The following is an 18,826-nucleotide window of genomic DNA, read 5'->3' as shown; positions in this document are numbered from 1 at the left end:
CTGACTCCTGGCTCTGCACTCAGGAATCACTCCTGGTGGTGGTCGGGGACCGTATGGGACGCCGGGGTCGAACCTGGGTCAGCCACGTGCAAGGCAAACACCCTCCCCGCTGGACTATCGCTCCAGCCTCAAACCCACGCCTCCTCAGGCAAAGCAGGAGCACTTGAGTCTCAGCACCTGCTTTCCTTCAGGGATGCCGGAAGCAGAGAGACTGAAAAGGGCTCCTCGCTCCGGGCCAGTTCCCTGTAGCCTGTGGTGACTGCTGGTGTCTGTCTGGGGTGGTTTCTTATTGTTGACTTCATCAGTCCCCCTCGGCGGCTGTTGTGTCCAGGCCAGGCATCCACCTGCCCTCCCGTGGGCCAGGCGAGAGCAGGGGTACATTGCCCTGGCACCCCCACAGAGACTCAGGGAAAGGCTGGAGCCTGGTCCTTTTTTTTTTTTTTAATTTTTATTAGTGAAACACCATGAGGTACAGTTGTAGACTTACAAATTTTTGTGCTTGGGTTTCGGTTATACAATGATCGAGCACCCATCCCTCCACCAGTGCCCATTCTCCACCACCGTGGGTCCCAGTATCCTTCCCACCCCCCATTCCCCCTCTTCCCACCCTGCCTCTGTGGCAGGGCATTTCGGGTGTGTTTTTTTTTTTTTTTTTTTTTTTTTTGCTTTTTGGTTCACACCTGGCGATGCACAGGGGTTACTCCTGGCTCTGCACTCAGGAGTTACTCCTGGCGGTGCTCAGGGGACCATATGGGATGCTGGGAATCGAACCCGGGTCAGCCGCGTGCAAGGCAAACGCCCTCCCCGCTGTGCTATCTCTCCAGCCAGCCCCAGGACATACCATTTTGTTCTCTCTCTCCTTTTGGGTGTTGTGTTTTGCAAAAGAGACATTGAGTGGCCATCATGTTTGGTCTCTAGTCTACTTTCAGCATGCTTCTCCCATCCTGGGCGGGTCCTCCCAACACCCTTTATTGAGTGCTCCCTTCTCTATCTGAGCTGCCTTTTCCCCTACCATGTGCAGCTGGCCTCCAAGCCATGAAGGCTGGTCCTTAAGGATGTTCATTCAGGCGGGCCCTCCCCTGCCTCCGGGGGCCTCAAGTAAATTTGCCTGAACAGTAATTTTCTTGTGGTATTTCGGACTCATTGTTCTGTTTGTAGCATTTGATCTTATTTACTTGGTTGTTTAAGCACTCAGGGATCGTTCCTGGCAGGCTCAGGGGCCTCTCGTGGTGCCAGGGGGCTTGAACTGGGGTTTGAATAGGCCAGTGCCCACCCTGCTATCCCCTCTCCAGAGACAGCCTGTCAAAGCCCTGAATCTGCTCCGAGCAAACGGTGAAGCCGTTTCTCCCGTCTCATTCGACTGGGAAGCGAGTGGAATCGACTCCCTTTCTCTGGCCGCCACCCTCCGGTGGCCACCACCCTCCTGTCGGGGGTGACCCTCACTGGTCCCTACTGATCACGAATGCTTCCAAGCTGTTAGCTTTGTCTAAGAGGATGGCCCCAGGGGTCTGGAATCCCACCGTGCCTTACCCTTGGGTGTTGTCTGCTCTCTGTGTGTTACCACCAGGCCCACTTTGAACGGCTGAAAGTCACAAAGCGGTCCCATTTTCCTTTGTATGTGTATTTCTGTCTCTTTTGGGGGGTTGGGGGAGGGTTGGATCCCACCAGCGATGCTCAGGGCTGACTCCTGGCTCTGCACTCAGGAATCGCTTTTGATGGTGCTAGGTGGGGGGGGACGACCCTGTGGGACGCCAGGGATTGAACCCAGGTCGGCTGCGTGCAAGACCAGCGCCCTCCCCACTGTACTATCACTCCAGGCCCGCACGTGCTTGTCTACTTCACTTCTTTCGTAGAATTTTATCCTGATGGGGTTTTTGTGTTACCTTGGTAACTGTGCTGGGTGATTAAATGAAAATTGGTTCTTTTTTTTTTTTTCCATTTCCGCTTTAAAATTTGTATGGGCTTAGTATTTTGATCTGGTAGAAGAAGTCAAAACAGTATCAATACACATTTTGGGGTAACAAAGCCAGCTTTCCCCGAAGCTGCATTACCGCGGCCACGGCGACTCTGAGACTGTGTGAGAAGTGCCGGGCCTGTAACGGGGTTCCTGGGGCCAGGTGGGACCCTGATAGGAGGAGCTGAGCACACAGGCACCGCCCTTTTGGTCCCTGGGCTATTGCTCAGAGTGACCTTTGAGCACTGCAGGGTGTGACCCAGAAGCACCTCCCCCCCCCAAAAAAAATTAAGAGTCAGAAGTGCTAGGATTTCCTTGGGGGCTCACAGTCTGGTGAGGAGACAGGATCACGGGAACAGCTCAAGAAAGAGGGTATTGGTGGGGGGGCCAAAGCGATAGCACAGCAGGGAGGGCGTTGGCCTGGCACGCGGCCGACCTGGGTTCGATCCCCGGCATCCCATAGGGTCCCCCGAGCACCGCCAGGAGCTGCAGCCCCCCTGAGCAATGCATCGGGAGTTGCCCCAGCTCTGTTCGATGGGACTCCCCCAGTCCAAAACCCGCCCCCCAAAAAGTCAGGCCCTGTTCAGCCTTTTCGACGCGGCTCGAGTGTTAGTTCTTCTCTGAATGCTTCCCGGGGTCTGCAGAACCCACAGTGACTGCTGTGGGGGGGCGGGCTGGGGACCCGGGGACCGTGGCATCCCCCCAGCCTGCTGAGACGGCCCCCGAGGGGCACCACGGAGGCCCCGTGGGCGAGTGGCCCCGTTTCCCTCCACGCACCGACGGCTTCCGGCTCATCCCGCGCCCACACGTGTGTTCTGCTGTGTGCAGGGCCGCAGTTGCTGCGGGCTGGCCCTGCCCCGGGGAGCCAGCTGCCCACCGGGGTCGCAGAGGGCCCGTCCCCCCCCAGCAGCGACCCCGCGCGGAATGCCCCACGTGCTCACCGGGCCAGGTGCCGGCGGCAGCGGCTGTGGGAAACCCCGCGGGCCCCGGCTGGCGCATTCCTGGCATCCCTTGGATGGCTCATCAGCGTCACAGCCCAGAAAACGCGGGCCGTGACGTGGCCTGCCAGGAGGCCGGGACCCGGCAGGCGGAATTCCACACATGTCAGGCGTGTAGGAGTCGCCTTCCGCTCCAAGCAGAAGGCGCGTTTCTCCTGGGAGAAGCGACACTTCGGATTCCGGCCACTTCTCAGCTTGGCGCCGCTAAAGTTGAGTGTCGGGGTGGGCGTCATTGGCCTTGCATGCAGCCGACCCGGGTTCAATCCTCGGCATCCCGTAGGGTCTCCATACCTGACCAGGAATAATTCCTGAGTGCAGCGCCAGGAGTCAGCCCTGAGCATCTCTGGGTGCGATCCAAAAAGCAAAAAACGATGAAAAAAGAATGTCGTAGAAGTCGCGCCTCAACTGTGCTCCTTTGGGCCTCTCTTTGACCTCCTGGTCGGGGGCCAATTCCTCCAAGGCCTGGTCAGGTGGGCAGGGGGTGGGTGTTCGGGTAAGGCTGCGCCCGAGGGAAGGGGCGAAGTACGGCGGCCCCATTTTTGGGACTCCAATAGTTAACCTAAGCATTTGAGGCCAGTGGCAAGTTACCGTTCTCAAGCCGGCTGCTTCTCCAAGACGTGGAATAATTGTTGTTATTTTTGTTTTTCTGTTTTTGAACCATACAGGGCTTACTCCTGGTGGGGCAGTGATGGGGATTCAACCCCTGTGATTCAAGCAGGTGCCTTACCCACTGTACTATCACTCTGGCCCATGTGTGTGTGTGTGTGTGTGTGTGTGTGTGTGTGTGTGTGTGTGTATTTTTAACCCGGTATTGAAATTAGCTTAGTTATAATCCAGGGCTTATTCTAAGCAAGGACTGACAACTATTAGGTAGTATTTTCTCCCGTTACCTGCCTTCTTAGTTTCTTCTGGGTAAATGGGCTCAAAAGTCCAAATGTAAAAATAAATAAATAAATAAATAAATAAAAGTCCAAATGTACATTTGACAACTGTGGGTTAGTGTGACTTTACTTTTTCTTTTTTCTTGTGTTTTTTTTTGTGTGTGTGTGTGGGGGGGTGGGGCTCACACTAGCTGTGCTCAGGGATCACTCCTGGCGGGGCTTGGGGAACCCTACGGGGCTCCAAGGTTTGACCCAAGGTCTGCAGTGTGTAAAGACAAGTGCCTACCCGTGGCATCCCTTGAGACTGTTTTTTCTGCCTTTCTTCGCTTTCTCTGGCTTCTGTTCCTCTCCTTGGTCAGGCTCAGCCCTCCGGAAGCGTTTTGATGTCTTATTTACATGCTTCCTTAGTCTCTCAAGGAATTATAGTGTGCAGAATTCCCCGTTCCCAGTTCACCATCAAGAGTCAGTAGAATTCAAGTGAAACAGAAGGAAATTTGAAATGGGTTCCTAGGCTAGGAACAGGTTTAACTTCCCGAACCCACCCCTTCGTTGGCCTGGAATAAACTGCTCATGAATAATCCTGGTGAAAAACTGCTCGCTGCTCTCCAAATAGTTTACTGCTGAAAGGATGGGTGCTGGAACATTGTATGACCCAGTCATGAAGGACTTTGTATCTCATGGTGATGCAATTAAAGAGATTTAAATTAAATGGTGAAGCAGAAAACTTAGAATAACGTTAGTATTTGGGGTTTCCCCTCCCCAACGCCTATTTTTTTTAGAAAGAAAAAAAAAAACCCTGGGCTGTAGACAGAACAGAGGTTAAGGTGCTTCTCTTGCAGGTGACTGCAGCCGTGTTCGATGATTTGAATCCTGGTGCCATGCATCGTCCCCTGAGCAGAGAGCCAGGTTGCCTGTACACATACACATCATGCTACATGTGTCTACATGTGTACTACATAACAGTACACATATCGCATCATACACCCCCCTCCCCCCAAAAAAATTCCTTACAAGTCTAAATTGAACCTTGGACGAGTGACCAGCAGTGACGACCCTGGCGAGGGTGCTGGTGCCAGAGTCTCCATTGCCCGTGACTGTCCCCGCGTCACAGGTGGGGCTGGAGATGCGCTCGGCTTTCCTGTGGGTCGTGCCCAGTGCATACATGCAGTCTAATGTGGGAGTATGTCTGTGGCACCTGTGCGGTTTACCTGAAATACTACGTCGCGTATGTGTGATATGTGAATATAAGTACATGATATAATGCACATAGTATGTGTCGTGTTGTGTGTGTCGCATATAGGTAGTATGAAGTATGTGTGTAGTATATTTCTAGTATCGTGTAGTATGTATGCGTTATGGAGCATATGTGTGTCCATGTAGTATTTGTGTAATCTATAGTGTCATGTCTTATATAGACATGTAGTATGTAATATATGGATGACATGCATGTGATATTATGTCATAGACATGTAGTATGATGCAATACAAATGATACGTGTAGTGTTGTGTAGTAGACGTGTAGCCTGGGGTGCCATATATGTGTTATATACATGTAATGTTATGTAGTAGATGTGTAACATGTCATATATGCGTAATATATAGTGGTGTTATTAGACATGTGGCCTGATGCCATATATGTGTGATACATGCACTGTTGTGTAACAGGCATGTAACATGTTGCTTATGTGTAATATGCATGTTGTCTTATGTAGTAGACATGTAACGTGTCCTATATGCTAATAAACATGTTGTGTTATGTAGTCGATTTGCAGAGCATCCATGTGTAGGGTCGTGGGCCGTACGTAGAGCAGCATGCGGTCCGTGTGTAGCATCAGGGACTGGCGTGTGATGCCAGCCGAGACGCTGCACGGTGGGGGCCGGGGTTGAATTTCCGCGCGTTCCGTGGCGGGCGCCTTCCGGTCCCACCAGCCGAAGCCCCAGAGCCGGGCCACTTGCGGCGGCGTGACCTGGGCTGCCCCTGTGAGAGACCATGGTCACTCAGCTGGGAGTGGCCGTTTCACACTCGGCACAGCTGGTCCGCGGGGCTGGGCGGGGCCGGCCCACCACATTGACCGTGGGGTCACCCGGCAGGGGGCAGCTGCCCAGTGTCCAGTCACTCGCCGCTGAGGCCGTGGAGGCCGGGAACTGGGAGAACTGCTTACAGTTTACTTTGCCTCTGCCCCACACCCGCCAGTGCTCAGGGCAGACTCCCGGCTCTGTGGCTCTGTGCTCAGGGCTGACTCCTGGCTCTGTGCTCAGGACTGACTCTTGGCTCTGTGCTCAGGGCTCACTCCCGGCTCTGTGCTCAGGGTTGACTCCCAGCTCTGTGCTCAGGGCTGACTCCTGGCTCTGTGCTCAGGGGTTCTCCTGGTGATGCTCAGGACTCACTCCTGGCTCTGCTGGTTCTGCGTTCAGGGATCACTCCCGGCGGGGCCTGGGAGACCCTCTGGGGTGCCGGGGATCAGATCTGGCTCGGCCGCGTGCAGGCTCACGCCCTGTCTGCTGCCGTCACAGTGCAGAGAGATCAGCTCCCCACAGAACCTCCTTCAAGGGTCAGTGAGACGGGCTGGGCGGTCAGGACAACATCCGGCTCGCTCATCCTGTTTCCGAGGACCAAGACACGGGCTGCATTGTCTGAATCAGACGGCCAGAGGTGAAAGGGTCTGGTTAGAGAAAATGCCCCGTTGGCACATTTCTGATTGCCGGTGCGACCTGCTCAGATCTCAAAAACGTTTCTGAGTCTCTGTGCACCCCGCTCTGGGGGACTCGCGTCCAGTGTCCCCTGCTGGGCAGACACAGGGCTCCCGTCCCTGCTGACCACTCCTGAGGGTCCCCGGTTACCTGCCGTCCTCTGATAAGTCACAGTCAGCCCACTGGCCCTCGCTGCCCGCTGCCCACGCCTTTCTCTGAAGGCTTGAAGGACCAGAGCGCATCCTCGGCACGAGGGGCCGGCTTCATCCCCAACCTCAGCTGCTTCCCCAAGTCCACCAGCTGGTCTGGCAGGAAGATGGCCTGTGGGGTCACATCCTGGCTTGGCCCGACCAAGTGGTTCCAGAGCCTGACTGATTTTGCCTGATGATGGAACTCTTCGGGAACTGTGTTATAAATGATGTCGTCGAACTTGTAACGGGAAATGGAAAAGGGGGACGATATTTGGAGCCTAAGTGCTTTGTAAGCGGGCACTAATTTTACAGTTGCTTGGAGTTGGCGTGGGACCCAGCGCTCATGAGCACTCCTGTCCGCCGTGTGCGAGGTAGGTTGGCGGATCCAGAGGAAAATCAGTGATTATGCTGTCCATTGCAGGAGTCTGGCCGGCAAATGGCTGGATGACTCTGTCCCAAAAAAGGCAGATCTCTAAATAGCATCTCGATGCAGCTCTGCCCTTGGAAAGAAAGGACAGGACACTGCAATAGTGAGGAAGAGGGAGGCGGCAGAGATCCGAGAGGGCTGCATGCAGTTCTTCCTGCACACCACGTCCCCTTTCAAGAGGGACACAGGTCACGCGCAGGGCCGGGACAGCGCCAGAGAATAAGGGACAGCAAGTTCCTATTTCCCAGAGTGAAGATTCTCCCTCCCCTCTGGAGAGGGGTGAAGAGCTAGAAAGGAGAAGGGAGACATTCCCTCTTTCCCCCCTTAGTCAATCAAGAACTGAGCCTGGTGCTGGAGTTTTTAAAGCCTGACACTTAAGAATCAACAAAATTACAGTGTATTACAATAAGGTTCTGCTGTTACAATCAGAAGCTGTTGGAAACCTTGTTACTTGATTTTGTGCCTCTGGGGATTATTTCTACAGTAGGCAGTTGGTGTTCAAAGTGGGTGGAATATTGTAGGAATGGACCACAGTGTGCGTTTTATTTAAGATTATGTTCATCCTTAAGGATTAAAATTGCGGGCTGCAGCGATAGCAAGCCAGTAGGGCATTTGCCTTGCACGCGGCCAACCCGGGTTCGATCCCCGGCATCCCATAGGGTCCCCCGAGCACCGCCAGGAGTGATTCCTGAGTGCAGAGCCAGGAGTGACCCCTGAGCGTCGCTGGGTGTGACCCAAAAAGAAAAGAAAAAAAGGATTAAAATTGCACCGTAGCCTTAGAGAACGGCTACTTTCCCACTGATGAAATTGGCTTCTAGCTTTTTTAGGCCTCATAAGGTTTGGAGCTCTGTATCTTCAGAGTCTGAACAAAAATCTAGAATGAAAATCAAAATGAAAAATTTCAGTTCGCGTTGTTCAGATCTGTGGACTAAACCACCTATTACCAAATTCCAAATCAGAGGTGTTGGAGTTGGCCGGTTATATTTTCATTTTAGTTCTAAAGCTAAATATTGCTCTAGGGTCTGTATGAGAGACATGAAGGCAAGACTGGATAATAATGCCCCCAAATCATCAGCGATGATATATTTTTTGAGGTGGGGGTCACACCTGGCAATGCTGTGGGATGCCGGGGATCGAACCTGGGTCGGCCGCGTGCCAGGCTAATGCCCTCCCCACTGTGCTATTGCTCCAGTCCCATTGAGTATTTTTCTTAGACACTGATAACCTCATTTCCCCCGTCCCTTGGTGGTTTCTTTTTTTCTTTTTTTTTTTTAATTTGCTTATTTTATAAGGCAGTCCACAATATTTGATGACATTTAATATCCCAATACCAATCCCACCACCATATTTCGGATGTTTTCATCCCGAACCCCATCGCTGCCCCAAAGCAGAACCAAAATAATATATTTTGTATTGTTTGCTATGAAAAGCTGCTGAAAATGCTACATAAAAGTATCCTTAGAGGAAACAGTGGGAGGATTGTTCTATTTCAACAGCGATCACTAAGACCTTCTGTAAGAGATCACTAGCATGTTGTTAAAGGTTAAGCCTAGCGTCTTGTTATAATTATATATATATATATATATATATATATATATATATATATCCTCCTATGTTGAACCCCATCCAATGCGATGCAGTACTCTTGGAGTATGGGTGGTGTGTGGTGTGAGATGTCCAGAAATGGGTTCACCCGTGTTTGAGACTCAGCCCGAGCGTGTGGAGAGTGGCCGTGAGCCTGGCGGTGGTTAGATTCTGGAGGTTTTCGGCTGCCGGGGCTGGGTCCCTTGGGGCAGGGAGGGGCCTCACCCGCCTCCCTCTGGGCACCCCAAATGCAACAGCCTAGCGCGGGGTCCAGCGGCATGGTTATGGCGAGCGTCATGTTATGCTTCATCCAGGAGAGAAGGACGTGCAGTCTGGATGGTGACCGGTGACGAGATTATCTGGCGCCCGCCACGGGTGGCTTATGGGTGTGACTGCTGGGTCGTCGGAGACAGGGACATACGGGCAGAGGGTCTCCGCTCCCGGCCCCGCTGAACCCAGAGTTCTCAGTCACAGGGTCCCGCATACCTGGGCTTTCTGGGGGTTCACGCGTGGGTGAGGCTCGGCCAACGGTGGTTTCTGTCCTGGTTGTGGTGTCCGGCGATCACACGCCTGGCTGTGACATTGGGGGGTTCAGTGCCTCCTTGGAGGGGGGGTGTGTGTGTGTGCGCGTGTGTGCGCGCGTGTGTGGGCCCTGATGGTGGGGGCTCCCTAAAGGCGTGTCCTGAGCGGATCCCGGCTGGCGCTCGGCTACTGTCACTGTCACGCTCTCTCTGGGTGTCTCCTCACCCCCGGCTCCAGACCGGACATCGGCTGTTCCTGCTTCTTCCTAGGCCTCTCTCATAGATAACCGCCAAGTCCCCTTCTCCCAAGATTTTCTTGTTTTCTTTTCGGGGCCAGACCTGACCGTGTCTCCGGGGTCACTCCTGGCGGTGCTCGGGAGACCCTCTGGGGTGCCGGGAATCGAACCCAGGGAATCAGACCTGGGCCGGCAGTGCTCCAGCTTCGAGATCGCTTGGGCTCAGGTCTGATCCCCACCTCTGTGACAAAGCAAGCTGTGTGTGTGTGTGTGTGTGTTGTGTGGCAGAAGGAGGCCTGCAGCCAAGTGGATGATCCTGGCAAACCCCTGGTCCTTGCACACCCCCAGGCTGGGGGATTCCGTCCGTGGTGACGCACGGCCACACGCGGCTTCCTCCTGCAGTGCACACGTCCTCTGCGAGGCCTGTCTAACTGCTTCCGTCGGGATGACGCGGATGTCGGGCCGCAAATAGCTCGCATTGTGCGCGGTCCGTGCGGCACTTATTTAAGGACGCAGACAGCTGGGGCCCCTCGACCGGGATGTCAGACAAGGCGGGCGGTGGTTTCTGAGAAGCTCTGAAGGGCCTGTCTGGGGGCAACCCAGGGCACACCGGCTCTTCCCCGTGGGGGGCGTCCGGGCTCTGCAGCGGGCTCTGCGGGGCCCCCCTGTGGAGAGCCAGGCCAGGGCCCAGCTGAGCCGCTGCCTTTCCGTGTAGGCCTGTGTGTGTTGTCGCCGGCTTGGCTTTTCCTGCTCACATGCCTGCGCTGGGCCTGTCTGGGCCTCCGGCGCCCGGAGGCAGGACAGGATACTCCAGCCAGCAGGATGACGACAGTGCTCACCAGAGTCAGCAACCGAGTCTGTTTCTCTCGTCAGGAGGAAAGTAATTAAGCCCCTAAGTAATTGCACTTCTTTTACTTACTCGATGCTAAGTTTAAGTCTTTGGCAGTGGAAAGCGTTGAAATGGGAGCGGAGAGAGAGAGCCCAGCAGGGAGGGTGTTGGCCTGGTGCGCGGCTGTCCCGGGTTCGATCCCCAGCCTCCCTTAGGGTCCCCCAAGCCCGCCAGGAGTGATTCCTGAGTACGGTCATCCCAGAGCACCGCCGAGTGTGGCCCCAAGACATGCACCCTCCCCCCCCAATTTTGTTTTTAAATTTCTCCCATGACAGAGCTCTGGTTGACCTTCCTTCAGTTGCTTCTTTTTGTTTTGACTTTTTTTTTTCCTTTTTGGGTCCCACCCGGCGATGCCCAGGGCTGACTCCTGGCTCTGCACTCAGGAATCACTCCTGGCAGTGCTCGGGGGACCCTATGGGATGCCGGGGATCTAACCCGGGTCGCCCGCATGCAAGGCCAATGCCCTCCCCGCTGTGCTACTGCTCCAGCCCCTGTTTTGACTTCTTAACCGCACTGAATATACCACCTCGAGCCCTGCAGGCTTAGCCTCATCTTTTAATGGATTTATTTTCAGACTAGGAACTGATGCCGGCCTTGTAGGCACAGGAGGTTGGGGGCTCACCGTCTGCTCACCCACTGGGTACCTGAGCGGAAGGAAATCTCACCTAAGGGTTTCCTGAATGTTAGTTTTCTCGTCCTACACATGAAAACTGTAAGGTTGGGGCTGGAGCGATAGCACAGTGGGGAGGGCGTTTGCCTTGCATGTGGCTGACCCGGGTTTGATCCCCGGCATCCCCTAGGGTCCCCCGAGCACCGCCAGGAGTGATTCCTGAGTGCAGAGCCAGGAGAAAACTCTGAGCATCACTGGGTGTGACCCAAAAAGCGAAAAAAAAGAGAAAAAACCCCAAAAAACTGTAAGCTCAAATATTCAAATACCCAGAGGCCGCTGGTCTTGGGGCCTGTGAGCTGGGGGTGGGTCGCCCTGGGCAGCTGGGCCAGCCCAGGCGTGACAGAGTTGGGGGTGCGGCTGAGGGCGGGCTGGTGGGTGCTGGTTGCCTTGCCCCGCCTGAGCTCTCCCTTCAGCCCCCAAGGCCTGTTTGATGGCAGAGGAGAGGCGGGGGCCGCTCACACAGAACTCCAGCCCTCCCTCGGGTTTAAAAATAAAAACAAAAACGCCTCTGGGGGGTGTACTCGGGGATTCAAGTTGCCCTTCAAGGAAAACACAGTGAAGAGGCTCTGCCTGAAGCCAGAGCTTCTGCACAGCCCTGGGAAAAAGCAGGGACACGCTGCAGTTCTGATGGGCCTAACGCACCCTAAGACCGACACACACACACACACACACACACACACGTATGCACAGGACTCTTGTGGGGGGGACGGCACAGACGCCCACTGGGGTTGCAGGTCAATTTGGAATCTGCCACGGGCAGGACTGTAACCCCTCCACCCACACCGCGGCCAGTTCTCAGCCCGAGTAAAGTGGAACTGCAACCACTCGGGTCTGTCGGGAAGGAGGGAAGGAAGAGTGTAAACACTCCCTCACCCACAGGCCGCCCTGAGCCTGCCTCACCTCCCGCTCGCTTTGTTTCCTTGTTCTTCTTGGTTTATTCCCCCCCGCCCCCCGCCGCGATCCTCAGGGTCACTCCTGGCTCTGCACTCAGGGGTCACTCCTGGTGGTGCTTGAGGAACCCTATGGGATGCCGGGGATCGAACCCGGGCCGGCTGCATGCAAGGCAAGTGTGCTTTGCCTTCTCTTGTATGAACAGGTTTTTTGTTTTCTTTTTTTAAAAATATTCTATTTTAATTTACCTCCATGGTGACTTAGTGACTCCATGATGAGACACAACAGTCTTCACTAACTTCTCAGGAAACATTTTTTGATCACTGTTAGCCAATTACTGATAACAAGCGATAGAAAATGATTGAGGGCCGGCAGTGGGGGGGCAGGTGTGATGGTGTCGGGGTTGGGGGTGGCATATTGGACGCCTGTAGCAGATTATCAGGGACTACTCTGTAATCACAGCGTTTACATGATGTGTAAGGGGGAACTTTTAAAAAGAAATTAAAAGAATCATCTCGGGGCTGGAGCAATCGCACAGCGGGTAGGGCGTTTGCCTCGCACGCGTCCGACCCGGGTTCGATTCCCAGCATCCCATAGGGTCCCCTGAGCAACACCAGGCGTAATTCCTGAGTGCAGAGCCAGGAGGAACCCCTGAGCATTGCCGGGTGTGACCCCAAAAAAAGAATCATCTCCATAGTGGGTTTTTTTTTTCTTTCTGTTTCCGTGTCGTTTCCTAGATTAGTTCTATTTGACCTTCTCCGTGGTGGGTTTTTCCTCTTTGGTTCTGCGTCTGAAGTCTCCTAGCCTAGTTGGTCCTATTGACCTTCGCCCTCTGCTTTGATCTGCGTCTCTTTCCCCTGTCTCTGTGGTTGCTATTTTTTCTCCGCCTGCACGGAAGCGTCATTTTGGGTTTTTTTCCCCCTTTTCCTCTTTTTTGCTTCCACCCATCGAGCAAGGAGCCGTTTCCTTGGACACCTGCTGCGGCCGTGTCTCTGTCCTGGGGTCCCGCGTTTTTTCCGTTTCCTCTGTCTGCGGGGCTTCCCTGGGCCTGCAGGAAGGAGACAGAGTCTAAGGGACACTGTCCAGCCCGCAGCTCCGCCTGCCCATGGGTCCGGCGCCCCCCTGAGCTCTCCTGGGGTCTCTGGTCTTCTGGTCTGTGTGTCTGTCTGCAGCTCAGGTGCCTTACTGGGCCCCTGGCACGGTGCCTTTGGCCACTGTACGTCACCAGAGGGCCTGGCCCGGCGGAGTCGCTCATCTCTTCGTCTGCGCATGACTTTCTGGCTCCTGTCTTGAGGAGAGGTGCCCGCTGGCCAGTGCTCACTCGCTCCCAGCAAGGGCCTCCCAGGCCGTCACCGCCGCCTCCCCTGCTTGTGGTCTTGCCTATCCAGCCACCCTCTCCCCCCCGGGGCCTGGGAGCTGCCGCACCCACCCTTAAAAGTGGTGACAGCACCCAAAAGGAGAGAACAAAAGGGAATGTCCTGCCACAGAGGCAGGGGGGATGGGGGGATGGGTGGGAGGGATACTGGGACCCGTGGTGGTGGAGGATGGGCGCTGGTGGAGGGATGGGTACTTGATCGTTGTATAGTTGAAACCCAAGCACAAAAATTTGTAAGTCGACAACTGTCCCTCATGGTGTTTCGCTAATAAAAATTAAAAAGAAAAAAGTGGTGATAGTCCTGGCCCCAGCTTTTCCATCCCTTGGGAACTCTCTGCCTCAGATGTTCAGCCCAACACGCTGCTTTGCATGGTGGGGCCACGCACTGAGCACTGGCTCGTGAGTCTGGGATCTGCATGCCCGCTGGAGTTGCTAGAGAGAGGCCCGCGTGCGTCTCTCCCAGGGCTGAGCGCTGCTTCAGAGAGAACAGGAGTTCTGGTTTTTTATTTATTTATATTTTACTTTTTGGGTCCCACCCAGCCATGCTCAGGGCTGACTCCCAGCTCTGCACTCAGGGATCACTCCTGGCAGTGCTCAGGGGACCCTAGGGGATGTCGGGGAATCAAACCCAGGTTGTCGGTGTGCATGGCAAACGCCCTCCCTCCTCTGCTATGAGTCAAGCCCTGACTTCAGAGCACTGGAACCTCTAAGGCCCTCGGGCCCGTGCGGGCCACAGCTTCCTGGCCTTGGTGCTCGTGAATCAGGGAGCAGTTATTTGCTGGGCTTGGGCGGGCGCTGTGGTTTCTTGCGGTGATGTCAGTGGAGTGAGGCAGGGCAGGGGTGTTGCTGGGCGTCGCCTCCCGTGCCAGGGTGTGTTGTTTGCTGGCAAACAGGTTTTCTCCAGGGAGACCCGGGCAGTGCCCCCTCCATCCCCCCCACCCACCCCCCTATCTCAGTCATTTAATGCCGGGGACCCTACGGGCCTCTGCGGGCAGAGGATGCTCTGCTGTTGGACAGGGGACATCGCTGGCCTCTGAGTCACCCCGGCGGAGAGAGTGCCCGGCTTTCCTGGGTGACCCCGCCCCCAGCATGGGCCGGGTCATGAGTAACTGTCACATGCCTTTGACATTGCTGGCCCGAGCGTGGGATTCTCACACTTGCTTCTCGCCGTGGCCTGCTAGCAGCACAGCATGGTCCTGGGGTCAGTCCTGCTTCCTCCCGGCGCCTATGGCAGGGAGCCGGCATCTCTGGGCTTCAGGGAGCCCTCGGCGGCTGCGTTCTCCCACCTGGCAGGTACTGGGCTGGGGGGAGGCTTGGGGGGAGGGAGCTGGCCCCGGAGAGGGGGTGACACTGTTTATTTTGCCCTCAAACCTGGCCGGTCTGGGAACTGTGGAGTCTTGGGAGGCCCTAAGAACTCACTCCTTGGAAGAGACACAGTTAAAAATGAATTAATAACCCTTGGCAGCGCCGGCCCTGAGAAATAACCCACACGCTGGTTCTCCACGGAGCGCTTCCGACCGCCCGGGAGTCAAAGTGACCGAGACGTCACAAAGGGCTGGCCCTGAAGGCGGGAGGTCGGCACGTGACTCCAGGAGAGCAAACAGCCCAGAGCCGGTCACGGGTGTCCAGGGATGGCCGCCCGTGGGGGTCGGGTGACGTGCGGACATGAGCGCCCCGTTCTCCGAGGGGGCCCCGAGCCCCTTCCCGCCCGGCCTGGCGCGTCTGCGCCAGCCCACGTGTGTCTGAGACTCGCACTGGCCCGCGGGTGGTGGTCAGTCCTCGGCCAGGCCTGGCGAGGTCAGCAGTGCTGCTTTGGGGTCCCCCGGAGCTCAGGATGCTGGGGGGGCACAGGAGCAGATGGCCCCGTGCTTGGAGGACAAAGGGTGAGCGGGAAGGAGGCAGGAAGGAGCTAATCTCTGACTGGACGGGGCGACCAGCTGGGGGGGGGGGGCATGCCCGCCGGCCAGTGCTCGGGCATTGGTGGGTGATTTTAGGCCACTGATTTAGGACAGATGCATTGACAGATGCCAGCGCTGTGTTGGTGACTTTTTTCCATAAACATGGGTCTTGTTCTGTCAAATGCCCTGGTGCTACACAGGGTCCCCCAGGCCGGGAGTGACCGCCGCGCACAGAGCCTGGAGTGAGCCCTGACCCCCCGCCTGGCCCAAAATTAAGGAAAAAGAAGAAGGAAGGGGGGAGGAGAGAAGGGAAGGAAAAAGAAAAAGTAGAAAAAGTTCCCTGGGCCGCCCCTGCCTCTTTGGGGCATGTTTGGGCCAGCTGACGCCCACTCTGTGCCCCCGTGCTCCCTGACTCCGAGAACTGTCCTCTCGAAACCTTCAGATGCCCCAAGTTCCCCTCACCAACCCCCACGGCCTCAAGGCATGCATTCATTCCCGAGTGACCTCTGAGCCTCAGTGCTTGCTTGCGGGCAGGGCCAAGCAGGGCACAGACACAGCCCTGGCCGTGGACCTTAGGGTTAGGATTAGGGTCCTGGTCCTGTGAGTCGAATTGAGAGAGAACTGGGTGTCAGGCGTCGTTGAGGCTCGAACCCACCAGAACACTGTCCGGGGTGGACTGGGACATGGCTTCTGGTCAGAGCCCGAAGCTTCCGGCCACCTTCTTTTCAGGGCCCCGGATAGAATTCTAGCTTTGCTGTTGGATTTGTAGAGAGAACCAAACTCGATTTGCCTTGAAACGTTTTTTGTTTTGGGTCACACCCGGCGATGCTCAGGGCTGACTCCTGGCTCTGCACCCAGGAGTCACTCCTGGCAGTGCTCGGGGGAACCCTATGGGAAGCTGGGGATCGAACCCGGGTCGGCCGCGTGCCAGGCCAACGCCCTCCCCTGTGCTGTGCTATCACTCCAGCCCCTTAGGGGGCTGGAATCTGCCGAGATTCTGGAGTGAGGCTCAGACCTGAGGCCTCATCCCCTAGAGGGAGAGACGGCAGTGGAGAGCAGACCGGGCAGGGGACTCTGCACTCACAGGAGGATGGGCTCAGGACGGGGGGTCCCGGACCCCTGGTTCTCGGCCCGGCAGGGCCGTGGTTGAGCGCGTGGCTGGATGCCACCCCGGGGAGGGCGGACAAGCGTGACACGGCCCCGTTTTTGTCTTGCCCAGATCACTCTGCCCGCTGTGTGGAGGCTGGATTTGATGAGGGCGACCAGGCTGGAGGCTGTTCAGGTGAGAGACGCGGGGTCAGAGGGGAGAGACAGACAGACAAGACAGACAGACAGACAGACAGACGGCCGGGGCAAAGCGCGGGCCCTGGCTGGCCACGCAGACATTGAGGCAGGTTCCAGGGCCGCAGCCATCACTCGCGTGGAGGTGTGCGTGTCTTTGTTCCGGGGGGCTCTGAAGACGGGGAGGAGGTGCAGTCCAGCCGCGTGGAGGGTCCATGATGCCCCCAGGAACCTGGGTCTCACCTCTCTGGGGACGTGCAGGGAGTTTCCTGGGGTCACCAGTGAAGCGAGTGATATTTTACACAAAGGAGAATGAGATCTTTTTTTTTTTTTTTTTGCTTTTTGGGTCACACCCTGCGATGCTCAGGGGTTCTTCCTGGCTCTGCACTCAGGAATTACCCCTGGCAGAGCTCAGGGGACCCTATGGGATGCTGGGAATCGAACCTGGGTCGGCCGCGTGCAAGGCAAACGCCCTCCCCGCTGTGCTCTCGCTCCAGCCCCGAGAATGGGATCATTTTAAATAATGAGAATAGACAAACGGAGAGCAGTCACCAGCTCTCACAAACAATGCAGGCACGCAAGGCCCCAAGGCATGCCACTAGTGCTTATTAAACCAAAGTCTGTGTTTCATAAATAATTCCATATTTTTTTCCTGGAGAGGCACTATTTCTGCGATTGTTGAATTATGTATGTATGTGAATTTGGGGCTATAACTGGCAGGACTCCTGGCTCTGTGCTCACGGCAACTCCGGATTCTGTGCTCAGGGCTGACTCCTGGCTATGTGCTCAGGGGTCACGCTTGGCGGGGCTCAGAGGGACCCTGTGGGATGCCGGGGATGGAACTTGGGTTGGCTACGTGCAAGGCCAGCACCCTCCCCGCTGTGCTTCGCTCCGCCCCTCCCTGATTCTCTGTGGGTCCGGGTTTAGACAGTGAGTGAGTTTTTAGAAACCTGCAGTCTGGGAGTCGGGAACGATGGATCAAGTAGACTCGCTCGCTCTTCTGTGTCTGGCCTGGGGTCTAACACGGGACCCTTCCCTCGTTCTGCCCTCGGCGTATTCGGCTCTGACTTAAGCGCCCGCCCTCCGTCTCTCTCTGAGTCTTGTTCACTCTCCCCTGAATCTTGTTCACTGCTGCTTCGGGGCCGTCCCCGGGGGTGGGGGTCCCTTCGGGCAGGGGGTGGCAGGGCGAGCCGGCCCCTGCATCTCCCTGAGCGTGTCTTCACCTCGCAGAAGCGCTACACCGGCCGTTTGGCTGCGACGTGGAGTCCCAGGCGCTGAACGAGGCCATCCGCTGGAGCTCCAAGGAGAACCTGCTGGGCGCCACCGAGACGGACCCCAACCTCTTTGTCGCGCTCTATGACTTTGTCGCCAGCGGGGACAACACCCTCAGTATCACGAAAGGTGAGCGTCTGGGTCGCTTCCGCTCGGGGCCCAGGCGGGGATGGAGGGAGGAGGGTCCGGGTTCAGCTCCCAGTACACCAGGGGGCGGCCCCAACACCCAAATATTGAACTAACGCATTTTTCTTTTTCCTGAAGAATTTTTTTTTTACTCTTTACACCTTTCGTTTTGTTTATTTATTTATTTATTTATTTTTGGCTTTTTGGATACACCCAGCGATGTTCAGGGCTGATTCCTGGCTCCGCACTCGGGAATCACTCCTGGCGGTGCTCGGGGGACCCTGTGGGATGCCGGGGATCGAACTCGGGTCAGCCGTGTGCAAGGCAAACGCCCTCCCCGCTGGACAATCAGTCTGGCCCACACACCTTTTGATTTAATCTATCACTTTTTTTTTTTTAAATGTGCTTTTTCTTTATTGAGCCACAGTGCCAAGGTTGTTTGTGATTGGTTTCAGTCACTTAATGTTCCAACTCCCACCAAAGCTGTTTCTTAGGCGGGTGGATTTTGGGTCCCACCCAGCGGTGCCCAGGACTGCCTCCTGGCTCATGCACTCAGGGCTCACTCCTGGTGGGGCTCAGGGGACCCTCAGGGATGCCAGGGATCCCATTGGGTCCCCCGTGCACCGCCAGGAGTGATTCCTGAGTGCAGAGCCAGGAGCCAGCCCTGAGCATCACCGGGTGGGACCCAAAAAGCACCCCCTCCCCCAAAGAAAAAGAAAAGTAAGCATGCTTTTCCCCCCCTCTTATCTTTGGGCCACTCCTGGCAGTGCTCAGGGGTCACTCCTGGGAGGTGTGTAGGGCCCACACGTTGCAGGAAGCAAACCTGGGCCTCCTGCATTCAGAGTCAGTGCTCAGTCCTAAAATACTCTTTTGTTCTCTCTTTGACGGTGTTTTGATTGAGTTAAAATCACCTTCAGGGCCTGCAGTGATAGCACAGCGGG

The 18,826-nt window shown here is 55.9% G+C and overlaps 1 protein-coding gene across 1 annotated transcript in view; it reads left to right on the top strand.

Annotated features, from left to right (window-relative positions):
- ABL2 (ABL proto-oncogene 2, non-receptor tyrosine kinase) overlaps window positions 1-18,826 on the top strand; it is a 63,758-nt gene that overhangs the window by 32,011 nt on the left and 12,921 nt on the right. Inside the window, exon 2 of the mRNA XM_056107328.1 lies at window positions 17,718-17,888. Within this exon, the coding sequence (XP_055963303.1) occupies window positions 17,718-17,888 (171 nt within the window). The remainder of the gene's footprint in view (window positions 1-17,717; window positions 17,889-18,826) is intronic.

Source organism: Sorex fumeus, unplaced genomic scaffold (assembly GCF_029834395.1).
Source record: "Sorex fumeus unplaced genomic scaffold, SorFum_2.1 ptg000161l, whole genome shotgun sequence".
In the NCBI taxonomy this organism is placed as follows: domain Eukaryota; kingdom Metazoa; phylum Chordata; class Mammalia; order Eulipotyphla; family Soricidae; genus Sorex; species Sorex fumeus.
This window is presented reverse-complemented; position numbering and strand designations above follow the sequence as displayed.